The sequence below is a fragment of the Hemicordylus capensis genome, chromosome 4 (assembly GCF_027244095.1).
Source record: "Hemicordylus capensis ecotype Gifberg chromosome 4, rHemCap1.1.pri, whole genome shotgun sequence".
Lineage (NCBI taxonomy): Eukaryota > Metazoa > Chordata > Lepidosauria > Squamata > Cordylidae > Hemicordylus > Hemicordylus capensis.
In genome coordinates this window covers 65,079,595-65,093,594 of record NC_069660.1, presented here as the reverse complement: position 1 = coordinate 65,093,594, position 14,000 = coordinate 65,079,595, and the positions used below count along the sequence as shown (strand labels likewise).

Here is a 14,000-nt window from a genome sequence, read left to right as displayed (position 1 = left end):
TTATATTCTATTTTAATTCTTATTGTGCATTAAAACAATATAAAACCATTTTTGTGGGTTTTTTTATTGTTTTAAATGTTTTGTAGACTGCATTGAGATTATTTTAATTAAAGGCGGTATAAGAATTTAACAATCAATACAGTATCTGAAATGGCTCCCCTAGCCAGAGGCAAACCAACTGCAAGCTTGTTGCCCCTTGAGGATATGGAAATAATCTACAGTTCATAGGTATACATACACAGGTTTTTTGGAGACTGCCATGCAAATGACCCAGATCCAGCTGTGATCACCAGGTGTATACCTGAACCAGCTGGAAGCAGCTTCCCATAGTCCTCAGAAATATTAATATGTGACATTTATATTGTGCTTTCTGTGTGTTACATGCACTTTACATACACTGGCTCACATGTTGTGCAGCATTATGTTGTGCAGCATTACATGGGCGGCTCTGGTCAGCCAATGCAGCTGTGGGTGTTTAATGAAGTGTTGGCAGTCTTGAACAAGAGCACAAGTATGCAAATAGTTAAAGTAGCACACCCGAACTTCAGCAGCACAATTTACATTGGAAACAATAGGCCCATGCACACATGATGTTCAACACTTGTACGAGTGTACAGTGTACACAGGTACAGATCTGGATACAGGTACGGTCATTCACATGTTGTATTGAACAAAGGTGCAGAAGTATACTTCCTGTCTGTACCATACATTTGAAGGGCCTGTATCCAGGTTCACTTTTAAAATCCAAAACAAAATGAACAGATCCCTACTGTGCACACATACCACATTTAATGCACCATTGTATTAGACACAACTGAATAGCACAATTTTTATAACTCCTATTGATGGCTGGTAACAGTAGATAAACATGTATACCAAGCCCATATCAATATTATGAGATCCACAAGAAGTTCACAAAGGTGACTTGTTGACCTGCCACAAGATGTGGTGACAGCCACCAGCCTGGATGGCTTTATGAAGGGTTAAATTCATGATGAATTCACGAGGACAAGTCTATCGATGGCTACTAGTCTGAGGGCTATAGGCCACCTTCAGCCCAAGATACTCTAAATACTAGTTGCAGGGGGGCAACAGCAGGAGAGAGCGCATGCTAAAATAACCAGCAGAGTCACAGTACATCTGTCAATTCCCTGGTGTAGTCTATCAGGCTGACCAAGGCCGTCTCAGCACCATAGCCCACCCTAAAGCCAGTTTGAAATGGGTCTAGATAATCAGTTTCCTCCAAGACTGCTTGGAGCTGGTCAGCCACCACCCTCTCAAGCGCCTTACCTAACCATGGGAGACTGGCCTATAATTATCCATCACCAGAGGATCCAGAGCGGGCTTCTTAAGAAGAGGTCTAACCATTGCCTCCTTCAAACAAGGTGGCATCTTGCCCTCCCTCAGTGAGTTATCAACTAGGCTAGCTCCAACAACCTCCCGGAAAGATAAAATCAGCCATGTTGGGCAAGGATCCAAAGAACAGGTGGTAGGCTGTACCACTCCATGCAGCTTGTCCACATCCTAAGGAGACACAAACTGAAACATCCAATCTAATCTTGCAAGGTGGATTGCCAGACACCTTCCTAACTGGCCCTGCAGAAATACTGGAGCCTAGATTACCCTGAATGTGAGAGATTTTACCTGTATCACAGTGAGACATTGTTTCCAGAAACAGATTTGAAACAGAAGGGGCTTGAGTTAAATCCCTAACAATCTCGAACAGCTTTTCTGGATGAGAATTTGAGATGCAATACACACAGAATAAAATTGCTTCCTTGCTGCATGCCACACCATAGGCTTTCAAATGGGCTCTATGCAGTGTCTTATCAAATTCATGATGAGTCCTCCTCCATTTGCACTCCAGTCGTCTACCTTGCCGCTTCAGCTCCTGCAGCTCTTCCATATACCATGGAGCTAATTTTGAAGCGGGTTGGAGAGGACGCTTGGGAGCAATCGTGTCTACTGTCCTGGGAAATTCTCTGTTCAGCATTTAATGCCAAATGGTTCTCAAAGGCTCCTTCTGGCTGCCAGCTAAATTATTAATACAACTCTCAAGAAAAGTACTACTACTACTACTTTCAGGAAAAGTACAAAGCAACTAGAGGAGGCTTTGGAAACCATTTGGCATTAAATACAATAGTTATTGTGATAATGATATTTTATTTTCCACATCTGGAAGCTTCTATATTCAGAAGGATTTCTCAATACATCTTGTATGTTTCCACTTGATAAAGAATAATATTCAAAATGGAGGTCTCCAGGTCACTGCCATGAACTTCTTGTGGATCTCATAATATTTATATGGACTTGGTATACATGTTTATCTACTGTTACCAGCTATTGATAGGAGTTATAATGATTGCACTACCCAGTTGAGCCTAATACAATGGTGCATTAAATGTAGTATATGTGCATGGTTGTGATCTGTTCATTTTGTTTTGGATTCACTTTGTGTAGAGATCTCAGTAGGCATTGTGCTATCTGGTTTTCATGTTTAAAATCAACATGGGTACAATCATTCACACAAATACAAGTACAACATCTATCTATCTATATAATTCTCCTGGGTGTGCCCAGGAGAAATGCGTCCCGGCAGCCCAGCTGATTGGCTGGGCTGCAGGGGGTGCCTGATTGGCTGGCGGCACACCCAGGAGAATTCGCTTGCTGGGCGGCTGCGGAGGCAAGGCGGCGGGCCCAGGGCCGCGGCGGCGGAGCCCAGCGAGGTGGTGGGCCCAGCAAGGAGGTGGCGGCCCCGGGGCGAGGCGGCGGGCCCAGCGCGATGGCGGCGGGCCAGGCCGTGGTGGCGGGGCCCAGCGAGCGGCGGGCCCAGTGAGGCGGGGCAAGGCGGCGGGGCCCAGCGAGGTGGCGGGGCCGGGCCCGGCCGCGGAGGCGAGGCAGCGGGCCTGATGGCGGCACTCTGGGGCCGGTCAGGCCCGCTGGCGGCAGCGGCCACACTCTGCCCCGCCGGAGACGGGGGCGGGAGGAGAGAGAGAGGTAGCCTGGCCTGGCCGGGCCCGGCCGCGGAGGCGAGGCGGTGGGACTGGCCGGGCCCGGCCACGGAGACGAGGCGGCGGCGGCTGCACTCGGCCCCCGCAGGGCGGCGGCGGCCGCACGGGTCAGCTAGTACAGTATAATATCTGAATCAGGCTTTTTCCAAAGTGCGGGCTCACGATTTTAAGAACTCCACCCTGTAGTGCACTCACCACCTGAGGCCATCACCTCATCTTGCCTCATGGAGGAGCCACCCCTGTCTGTCTGAATCCTTGGAGAGCTGTTGCCAGTGAGAGTAGACAGTACTGGACTTCGCTCACCAGAAGATAGTTTCATGTGTTCCTGTATACTAAAATAGTGAGGGCCATCCAGGATAAGCAATTTTTAAATGCTGCATCTATCCCTGTGAAAGGGCATTCAGTTCTGCTGACATTGTCAATATGTATTTATTGCTTCAGGGACTACAACTGAGATAATTTCCCAAAAATATTACAATAGTGAAGACACACAGTTTGCTTAATTACATATCTTCATTTTGCATACTATTTGCACACTATTTACATGCTAATTTACCAATCAATTCATTGTTTAAATAAAAGAGAAATAAAATGAGCTTGAAAAAGGGATGGGTGAACAATCCTAGAAATGTGAAAGGGTAGTAATGTTCTCATTTGATCCACTAGAGGGCAATAGAAATGTATAGCTGTGGCAACAAAGACCAAGGGCCCAAAATACTCCTTTATCTATTTTTAAGAGAACCCAAGCCATCTCTATTAAAAACTATGGGAGTTTTGTCATTGGTTTCAATAAGTTGGTGGCCACCTTCGAATGTCACAGGAAACCTGAGGCAAAGTCACCTCAGATTGGTCTCCTATGACATCCGCATAATCAGAACTGTGGTTGCAGGACCCAACCGTGGTTCTGATTTATCCCCTAAACCTCCGATGGAACCCGAAATTGCTGTTAAGTTTCACTTACCTAACTGAGGGTCCAGAGGCTCCATTGTTTCATCTGGATTGGGCAAATAGCCCAAATCAGAGGAAGCTCCTCCTGTGGCTTCTATTCTATTGGCTGGCACGGGCTGTCTTTCCAGGGTTGGAAGATGCCCATGCAGCCAGTACAACCCCCTTGGCCAGCTCCAAGACTGAGGATTGTAATAGTTTGGATGCGCATCAGGGGGCTGCAGGCAAACTGGGGGTCCGTTGGACCCACATTTTCAAGGTTCAGAACCCTCAGGTTCTGAACAGATGCTTATCATTTTTTGAAAGAGAGATGAACTATCTTTGCACTCTGTACAGAGTTGAAAGCTGATTGCATCTCAATAGTTACTCTAATAACTCTAGAAGTGTTGTTCTACATCAGTGTTTCTCAACCGCCGGTCCGCGGACCGCTGCCGGTCCGCGGAGGGTTGAGTGCCGGTCCCCGACCTAGCTGCTAGGAAGGCAGGGCTCAGCAATCGGAGCCAAATAGTTTCCACTTGTTTTTCTCTCCCCTGTATAAGCACGGACTAAACATGCCGCCTGCAGGATCCCGGTCGCCCTCACCACCCTTACTCCACACCCCCAACACAGTTACTCAACCTGGGACGTCACTGGCCAATAGGGGTAGAGCAGGGGTGGGGCTTTTGCCGAGGCGGGAAGATAGCCCTGTGAGTGCGGGCTTGTGCTGAGGCGGGAAGATAGCCCTGTGAGTGCGGGCGTGTGCTGAGGCGGGAAGATAGCTGCGGTTGCTGGAGCAGGCTGATCGCTTGAAGGTACTACTGAGCTGCTCTTTGCATGGCCGTAGCCGAGCCTTAAATTAAGGGAGGGGTGGGGAGTGGGTCTGCACTTGTAGTGGCTAAGAAGTGGGGTTTGCTGGCAGAGAAGCGGGCATGTGGGCGGGTGGGCATGTGCCGAGGCAGGAAGATGGCGGCTGCCTGATGGGCGTGTGGACGGGCGGGCGGGCATGTGCTGAGGCGGGAAAATGGCAGCTGCATGATGCGCGTGTGGGTGGGCGAGCGGGCGGGCTTGGCTTGTACTGAGGCGGGAAGATGAGTGGAGCTCTCTGCGGAGGCGAACTGTTGCCCAGCGGCAGCCCCTGGCGAAAGTGAATGGCGGCTTCCACAGACCAGCACGGCAGCGGCAAGTTGCACCCAGAGCCCTTCCAGAGCCCTTCCGAGGGTTTCCTGCTGCTGTTGCTGCAGCAGCAGCAAAAGCGCTGCAAAAGGCACGAGCCCCACTTTCACCCGCTTGCTTTCCATCCCTGCCGTTTGTCCTCCTCCCTGGCCTCGCTCTCTCCTCCCCCGTTTCCCTTTAAGACCTGCTACTGAGCTAATTTTTAATTGCATGTTCCAACTTTGCAAATTAAATTGAGGGCGCTAATTAGCAGGGCTCTCGGCTGCTGCCGTGTGTGTCGTTGTGTGTGTTGCCATGTGTGTTGCTGCCGCCGCACAGCTCGCCTCCTCTGCGGGGGAACTGCCTGGGGAGGAAGCGGGTCTTCCAGCCCAGGCTCCCACGCAGATTGCCTTCCCTCTCCTGGCTAGCCGGTGGCTGGGAGTTGGGGAAGCCGCTGTGATCTCTGTGCTCCCCAGAGCCCTTCCGAGGGTTTCCTGCTGCTGTTGCTGCAGCAGCAGCAAAAGCGCTGCAAAAGGCACGAGCCCCACTTTCACCCGCTTGCTTTCCATCCCTGCCGTTCGTCCTCCTCCCTGGCCTCGCTCTCTCCTCCCCCGTTTCCCTTTAAGACCTGCTACTGAGCTAATTTTTAATTGCATGTTCCAACTTTGCAAATTAAATTGAGGGCGCTAATTAGCAGGGCTCTCGGCTGTTGCCGTGTGTGTTGTTGTGTGTGTTGCTGCCGCCGCACAGCTTGCCTCCTCTGCGGGGGAACTGCCTGGGGAGGAAGCGGGTCTTCCAGCCCAGGCTCCCGTGCAGATTGCCTTCCCTCGCCTGGCTAGCCGGTGGCTGGGAGCTGGGGAAGCCGCTGTGATCTCTGCGCTCCCCAGAGCCCTTCCGAGGGTCTCCTGCTGCTGCTGCTGCTGCTGCAGCAAAAGCGCTGCGAAAGGCACGAGCCCCACTTTCACCCGCCTGCTTGATCACAGATCTCCCAGCATCTCATCTATTTTGGCCCTGGGAGATATATAATGTTAGAAAGGATCACGAGGCTAATTCAGCATCATGTGTGCAGAAAGTAAATCCTTCATCCTATTCCTAAAGTACTTACAAGATCCCTACTGAACTCTCTAGTGATGGTGAATCATCAGTCATTCATCAAATTTCCTACTTCAGATTGTGTCTTGTAATCATTATTTAACTTCATTCATGAGCAACTGCCTTGAAGAAAATTCAGATTTTTTTTTTTAAAAAACACTACAACAAATAAATTCATTGTTTCAATTAGAATGTATAGATAGAATTGAAGTTTAAAATTATATGGCATTTCTGTGACAGTCTTCATTCTGATATATGCAATAGAAACACGCAAGAAAATTGAAACACTGAAGATGGGAGCAAGAAGCTGAGATTATCCATTTTCCAGCAACACAAAAGTTGGAATGTTAAGCCTATAAACATTTTGAAATTTTATTTTCCAACAGTTAGTTATCAGGAAGTACCTTAAAAAGCTAAGACCATAAGCGCACGCACATTGAATTGGGGGGGGGAGCTTGTTTCTGAAAAACCCCCAACAAAAACAAAACATGCATAGGACTGGGCTGCACTATATGCAAAAAATATAATAAGTGAAACTGCACAGCATATCAACAAATTATTTAACTATTTAAAATTATTAGAATAATTTTTCATATGTACAAAGCTCTATATAGGGGAAAATGTATTTATATAGTTGCAGGGAAATCACACCCTGCAACTATATAAATACATTTCCCCCTATATAGAGCTTTGTACATATGAAAAATTATTCTACAATAAAAATCTATACAAATCCTACTAGTGTAAAATATACATCTTTTTTTAAAAGGACCACTCCATTCTCTGCACATTAAAAGAGCAATCTCAGATATGCCTTTATGTTCATACAGCAATCTGATTTTTTAAAAAAATCCTATCTTCATTATATCCTGGTGGTTGGGATGAGTAAAAGGTTCACCTTTGGTGCCTGGGACTGCATGTGCTTGGCAAGACCCACAGTACTTTACTATCTACTGACAGTTAAAGTAGAGCAAATGTTACTTGGCCTCTGTTTCCAAATCTATGGAGTCATGAAATCATATCACAAACTGCCTCTCTGAAGTGCTTGACAATAGTGGCTCATATGCAGATGAAGGAAGTACCTGTGTGGGCACTGCTGCTGCACTAATGCAGAGTGCATGTCCACAGGGGTGTGATTTTTGCCAATTTCCCCTGGCTCCAGAAGCACTTTTTGCTACCTGGATGTAGGTCCCTGAGTCATAGAAGTGGCTATGACAGTGGCTGCAGCGTTTTAAAATGGCCTTTGAGTGAGATGATGGCTCACACTTGCTATGGCCCTCCTACCTTGCTGCTGTCAATCGCTGTTAATAGTCTTGTTCGTTCCAGTGTTGTTTTAATATCTGCCTATGCCAAGAAATGTTAATTGAAATAAAGACTTAATTTTCTTGGTTTTTGGATTTTTTGCAGCATCGGTAGAACACAAAATAATACAGATTCGTGGAGGATAGCTGGCGGCGGTTGCTGGCGCAGTCTATGATCGCTTGAAGGTACTATTAGTGACTTGGCTACTCTTTGCATGGTGGTGCCCGAGCCGAGCCTTAAGGGAGGGGTGGGGAGCGGGTCTGCCCTTGCAGTGGCTGGCCGAGAAGTGGAGTTTGCTCAAGGCTGCCTGACGGCCCCATTCAAGCACACTTCTATTCTCCCCTTTACTCCCAAGCTCCAGCTGCATCACAACAATACTCTTTCATGAAACCACAGCTGTGTGTGTTTTCCATAGCTGGGAGCTGTTTATCTATGGATTACAAACAAGCATATGGAACTGAAAATAAATCCTAGTTTCATATTTTGGTTTCTAGTCCATAATTATTGTTCCCCAAGTCATGGTTAAATGAACAAGAATTCCGAGGTGCATGAGGTAGGAGAAATGAGTGTTCAGGCTTCCAAACTCATTCATGTTGCTTTCTCACAACCAAGCAGACCATGGATTGTTGAACTGTCTCAACTGGTCCTATATCAGCTGAATAACAGACTATTAAAAAAAAAATTGTTCAGAGGGAGTGTTAATTGTGAGGGGGTCTTCTCTTTCATCATCTCGTGAACCACTTCTCTTTCAGTAAACTCCCCACCCTGCAACTCCCCTTTTTTGCCCTCCCACCTTAATGCATGTCATAGAAACATAAGAACTGCCCAGCTGGATCAGGCTCAAGGCCAATCTATTCCAACATCCTGTTTCGCACAGTGGCCCAACAGATGCTGCTGGAAGCTACAGGCAGGAGTTGAGGACCTGCAGCCCTCTAAGAAAAAAACTTCTTATTTTCTTGCAGGGGTAAAACCGGCAAGAGGCGAAAGAGCGGGAAGAACTGCAAGTTTTTCCACTTTCCTTGAGTCCTATCGTTGGACTGCTCAAGACAGAAGCACTGCCCTAGTACCTCTCATTATTGCAATGAGTTCCAAACAGAACAAGCAGACAAGTCTGTTCAAGTTTTTGAATAAAAGATCAAGAAGTCCATCAAAACAAGATTTGTCTGTGGAAAATGAAGATAATGCTTCTCCAAGCACAAGCTATTCGGCTACCATCTCAAGTGATGACCACATTTCTGCAGAGACGAGCACACACAGAGACAGTTCTGATTCAGAATCGGAGTCAATGAATGAAAGTGTCCCTCCCAGCAAAAAAGCAAGAGGCGCGTTTATTCGTAAATACAATGAAGACTATCTCCAGTATGGCTTTATTTGCAGCCCTGGTTCTGAAAAGGCACCAAGACCTCAGTGTGTGCTATGTTCCACTGTATTAGCCAATGAAGCTATGAAGCCGGCAAAACTTCTTCGTCATTTACAAACAAGGCACAAACAATTTGAGAACAAACCAAAGGATTTTTTTGTAAGAAAAAGTAAAGAACTGTCACTTCAAAAGCAGGTATTAGTTCGATCAGCTGCTGTTGATCATTCATTGATGAAAGCTGCTTATCTGGTTGCAATGCGTATCGCAAAGTCCAAAAAACCTCACAGCATCGGTGAGACTTTGATAAAGCCGTGTCTGATCGACGTTTGCAATGAGCTTCTAGGATCTTCTGCGTCTAAGAAAATGAAAGATTTGTCTTTATCGAATGACACAATAAGCAGGAGAATTAATGAACTTTCATCTGATATTGAAGAGCAAGTCATTGGAAAAGTCAAATTGTCAAAGTTATTTTCATTGCAGCTGGATGAATCAACTGACATTTCTAACCATGCCATATTACTATGCTATGTGCGTTACATTGACTATGAAGCCAAAGATATGTCGGAAGAATTGTTATGTTGCTGTGAATTACCATCACACACAACGGGAGCTGAAATATTCAAAGCATTGAATGAATACATGGAAAAATCTCAACTTGACTGGAAAAACTGTGTTGCTGTATGCACGGATGGTGCTGCAAGTATGCTGGGCAAACATTCTGGTGTTTTGGCAAAGATTAGGGCAGTCGCTTCTGAAAACATGGTTCACAGTCACTGTTTGATTCATCGCCAGCACTTAGCGGCAAAGAAAATGTCACCAGATTTGCATGAAGTATTGGCGCAGGCGGTTAAAATCATCAATTTCATCAAGTGTAACGCTTTGAATTCAAGGTTGTTCACAATTTTGTGTGATGAGATGGGGTCTGAGCATAATCATTTATTACTGCATGCAGAAGTACGCTGGCTATCTCGAGGAAAAGTTCTGACAAGGTTGTTTGAATTAAGGAAAGAAATCAAAATGTTCTTGATGCAAAAAAAATGCGATAGCAGTTACATCACATGCCTGCAAAATGCTGACTGGATTGCAAAAGTTGCATACTTGTCTGATATTTTCAATGCGATAAATTCTCTTAATTTAAGCTTACAAGGCCCACTGGCAACAATTTTTACTATGGGCAATAAAATTAGTGCATTTAAAAAAAAGTTGGAATTGTGGATACATCGGTCTGAAGGAGGAAACTATGACATGTTTGAGACATTTTCCTCTCTAATTTGTTCTGATGAAGGTCTCGACTTTGACCATAGCAGCATCAAGATTTTGATACATGATCACCTCAAATCATTACAGCAACAGTTTGAGGACTACTATCCAGCAGGCGAAGATCAGCGAAAGGGAAATCTATGGGTGCAAGATCCATTTGTGACACACAGCCAAAATAATTTGACCATTCAAGAAGAAGAAATGTTGCTGGAGGTGTCATCAGATGCTGGTCTCCAATCTGCCTTTCAATCAATGCCCATAGCACAGTTTTGGATAAAACTCAAGGATGAGTATGAGATTCTCCACAAAAAGGCAATGAAAATTCTTCTTCCATTTTCATCAACATATTTATGTGAGGTTGGATTTTCAAGTATGAGTCTTATCAAAACCAAAACACGCAACAGACTTGAAATTACTAATTCTTTACGCTTGGCCCTAACGAAGATTGCACCACGGATAGAGCGGCTGGTGAAAACTAGACAAGACCAATGTTCACATTAACTTAATTTCTTGTGTGCATTTTGATGAGTATGTAAATAGTATGTAAATAAAATACAGTTTATTGTTTATCAAATTTTATTTTATGATATTATTTTAATTGCAAGCTGCCCAGAGATGCAAGTTTTGGACAGGTATAGAAGTCTGTTAGATATATAAAATAAAATTGAACTTGAAACCCCTTTATTAACTGCTGGTCCGGGAAACTGCACACAAAGAATGTAGCGGTCCTTGACACACTGCACAAATGATTTAGCGGTCCTTGAGTCCAAAAAGGTTGAGAAACACTGATCTATATGATGCTCTGTTATTTATAAGGCTGATTAGGAACTGTTAGAAATAACGAATTAAAACAACCAGCTTTTGGTCTCTGATCTGGATGAGCTCCTGACCTTTTCCTCCAAGCAGGCTTGTTTGAAGCATCCTTTTTCTCTGCTTGAAATTCAACTGCACACTAGAAACATAAGGTGCAATTCTTATCTTGTTGGTGGCATTGATTATAATGGAGATAAATTGCACCCAAAATATATTATTAAGGGTGGGTTCAGATATCACAGAGAACTGGCAGCTCAGCTGAACTGCTGGTTCCTGGGGTGCTCCTGCAAACCCGACCTCCGATGCTGGCACGGCTATGCCAACATTGGGCGTATTGTGTGAACCCAACAATGTTGGCATATTCCACCTGACTTGCAGCCCAGAGGCTGATATTTGATTTGAAGCTGTTTACAGATGTCAGCTTCTAGACTGCAAGTTGGGCACAATATACCGAAATTGGTGGATTCACACAATACACCTAATGTCAGCATAGCCATTGTGACATTGGAAGCTGGGCTCATTGGTGCGCTCCAGGAACCAGCCGTTTGGCTGAGCCACCAGTTCTTCCAACCCACCCTAAGAAAAGTTGGTAGGAATCTCATTATATTACCATGATTCTAAGGATTCCTTGTTTTTCAATGTACCTAAAATTAGTAAAACAAATAATAGAGTTTTCAAAAATGGATAGGGCAAAAGAATAAGTAAGGTCTGGAAGGAGAGCAGGGCATAATAAGAGAAAATTCATCAGTGGAGAGAGTATGATGAATGGAAAAACTTAAGGGATGTAGAAACTGGAAAGCAAGGGAGCAGGCTACTAATGAAACCACAACTTCATTTAAATCATTCATACACAGACAAGAATGTTGTTCCCAGGTTTCAGAGATCACAAAGATAATGTAGAACAGTGTTTCTCAACCTTTTTGGACTCAAGGACCGCTAAATCATTTGTGCAGTGTGTCAAGGACCGCTACATTCTTTGTGTGCAGTTTCCCGGACCAGCAGTTAATAAAGGGGTTTCAAGTTCAATTTTATTTTATATATCTAACAGACTTCTATACCTGTCCAAAACTTGCATCTCTGGGCAGCTTGCAATTAAAATAATATCATAAAATAAAATTTGATAAACAATAAACTGTATTTTATTTACATACTATTTACATACTCATCAAAATGCACACAAGAAATTAAGTTAATGTGAACATTGGTCTTGTCTAGTTTTCACCAGCCGCTCTATCCGTGGTGCAATCTTCGTTAGGGCCAAGCGTAAAGAATTAGTAATTTCAAGTCTGTTGCGTGTTTTGGTTTTGATAAGACTCATACTTGAAAATCCAACCTCACATAAATATGTTGATGAAAATGGAAGAAGAATTTTCATTGCCTTTTTGTGGAGAATCTCATACTCATCCTTGAGTTTTATCCAAAACTGTGCTATGGGCATTGATTGAAAGGCAGATTGGAGACCAGCATCTGATGACACCTCCAGCAACATTTCTTCTTCTTGAATGGTCAAATTATTTTGGCTGTGTGTCACAAATGGATCTTGCACCCATAGATTTCCCTTTCGCTGATCTTCGCCTGCTGGATAGTAGTCCTCAAACTGTTGCTGTAATGATTTGAGGTGATCATGTATCAAAATCTTGATGCTGCTATGGTCAAAGTCGAGACCTTCATCAGAACAAATTAGAGAGGAAAATGTCTCAAACATGTCATAGTTTCCTCCTTCAGACCGATGTATCCACAATTCCAACTTTTTTTTAAATGCACTAATTTTATTGCCCATAGTAAAAATTGTTGCCAGTGGGCCTTGTAAGCTTAAATTAAGAGAATTTATCGCATTGAAAATATCAGACAAGTATGCAACTTTTGCAATCCAGTCAGCATTTTGCAGGCATGTGATGTAACTGCTATCGCATTTTTTTTGCATCAAGAACATTTTGATTTCTTTCCTTAATTCAAACAACCTTGTCAGAACTTTTCCTCGAGATAGCCAGCGTACTTCTGCATGCAGTAATAAATGATTATGCTCAGACCCCATCTCATCACACAAAATTGTGAACAACCTTGAATTCAAAGCGTTACACTTGATGAAATTGATGATTTTAACCGCCTGCGCCAATACTTCATGCAAATCTGGTGACATTTTCTTTGCCGCTAAGTGCTGGCGATGAATCAAACAGTGACTGTGAACCATGTTTTCAGAAGCGACTGCCCTAATCTTTGCCAAAACACCAGAATGTTTGCCCAGCATACTTGCAGCACCATCCGTGCATACAGCAACACAGTTTTTCCAGTCAAGTTGAGATTTTTCCATGTATTCATTCAATGCTTTGAATATTTCAGCTCCCGTTGTGTGTGATGGTAATTCACAGCAACATAACAATTCTTCCGACATATCTTTGGCTTCATAGTCAATGTAACGCACATAGCATAGTAATATGGCATGGTTAGAAATGTCAGTTGATTCATCCAGCTGCAATGAAAATAACTTTGACAATTTGACTTTTCCAATGACTTGCTCTTCAATATCAGATGAAAGTTCATTAATTCTCCTGCTTATTGTGTCATTCGATAAAGACAAATCTTTCATTTTCTTAGACGCAGAAGATCCTAGAAGCTCATTGCAAACGTCGATCAGACACGGCTTTATCAAAGTCTCACCGATGCTGTGAGGTTTTTTGGACTTTGCGATACGCATTGCAACCAGATAAGCAGCTTTCATCAATGAATGATCAACAGCAGCTGATCGAACTAATACCTGCTTTTGAAGTGACAGTTCTTTACTTTTTCTTACAAAAAAATCCTTTGGTTTGTTCTCAAATTGTTTGTGCCTTGTTTGTAAATGACGAAGAAGTTTTGCCGGCTTCATAGCTTCATTGGCTAATACAGTGGAACATAGCACACACTGAGGTCTTGGTGCCTTTTCAGAACCAGGGCTGCAAATAAAGCCATACTGGAGATAGTCTTCATTGTATTTACGAATAAACGCGCCTCTTGCTTTTTTGCTGGGAGGGACACTTTCATTCATTGACTCCGATTCTGAATCAGAACTGTCTCTGTGTGTGCTCGTCTCTGCAGAAATGTGGTCA

The 14,000-nt window shown here is 44.1% G+C and overlaps 3 protein-coding genes across 6 annotated transcripts in view; 1 reads left to right on the top strand and 2 right to left on the bottom strand.

The window, feature by feature from the left end:
- PIGR (polymeric immunoglobulin receptor) overlaps positions 1-14,000 on the bottom strand; it is a 91,472-nt gene that overhangs the window by 45,874 nt on the left and 31,598 nt on the right. The window contains exon 1 of one of the 4 annotated variants that reach the window (XM_053249667.1): positions 4,575-4,727. The exons of 2 other annotated variants lie outside the window; for them this stretch is intronic. Coding sequence is in view for 1 of the 2 variants with exons in the window: in XM_053249664.1 (XP_053105639.1) it covers positions 3,973-3,997 (25 nt within the window). In the remaining variant the exon portion in view is untranslated. Of the gene's footprint in view, positions 1-3,972; positions 4,529-4,574; positions 4,728-14,000 lie in introns of those variants that run through there. One more of the 4 variants, XM_053249664.1, reaches the window with a different exon arrangement.
- Positions 8,563-10,602, top strand: LOC128323134 (zinc finger MYM-type protein 6-like). Its single transcript, XM_053245859.1, has one exon. The coding sequence runs from the start codon at positions 8,563-8,565 to the stop codon at positions 10,600-10,602; it is 2,040 nt and encodes a 679-aa protein (XP_053101834.1).
- Positions 12,104-13,969, bottom strand: LOC128323133 (zinc finger MYM-type protein 6-like; the record flags this gene model as incomplete). Its single annotated transcript, XM_053245858.1, has 1 exon — positions 12,104-13,969. A coding segment is annotated over one exon (1,866 nt), but the record flags the coding sequence as incomplete, so codon positions are not given.

Coding starts and splice junctions, on each gene's coding strand:
- LOC128323134 (XM_053245859.1), top strand. CDS start 8,563: ATGAGTTCCAAACAGAACAAGCAGACAAGTCTGTTCAAGTTTTTGAAT.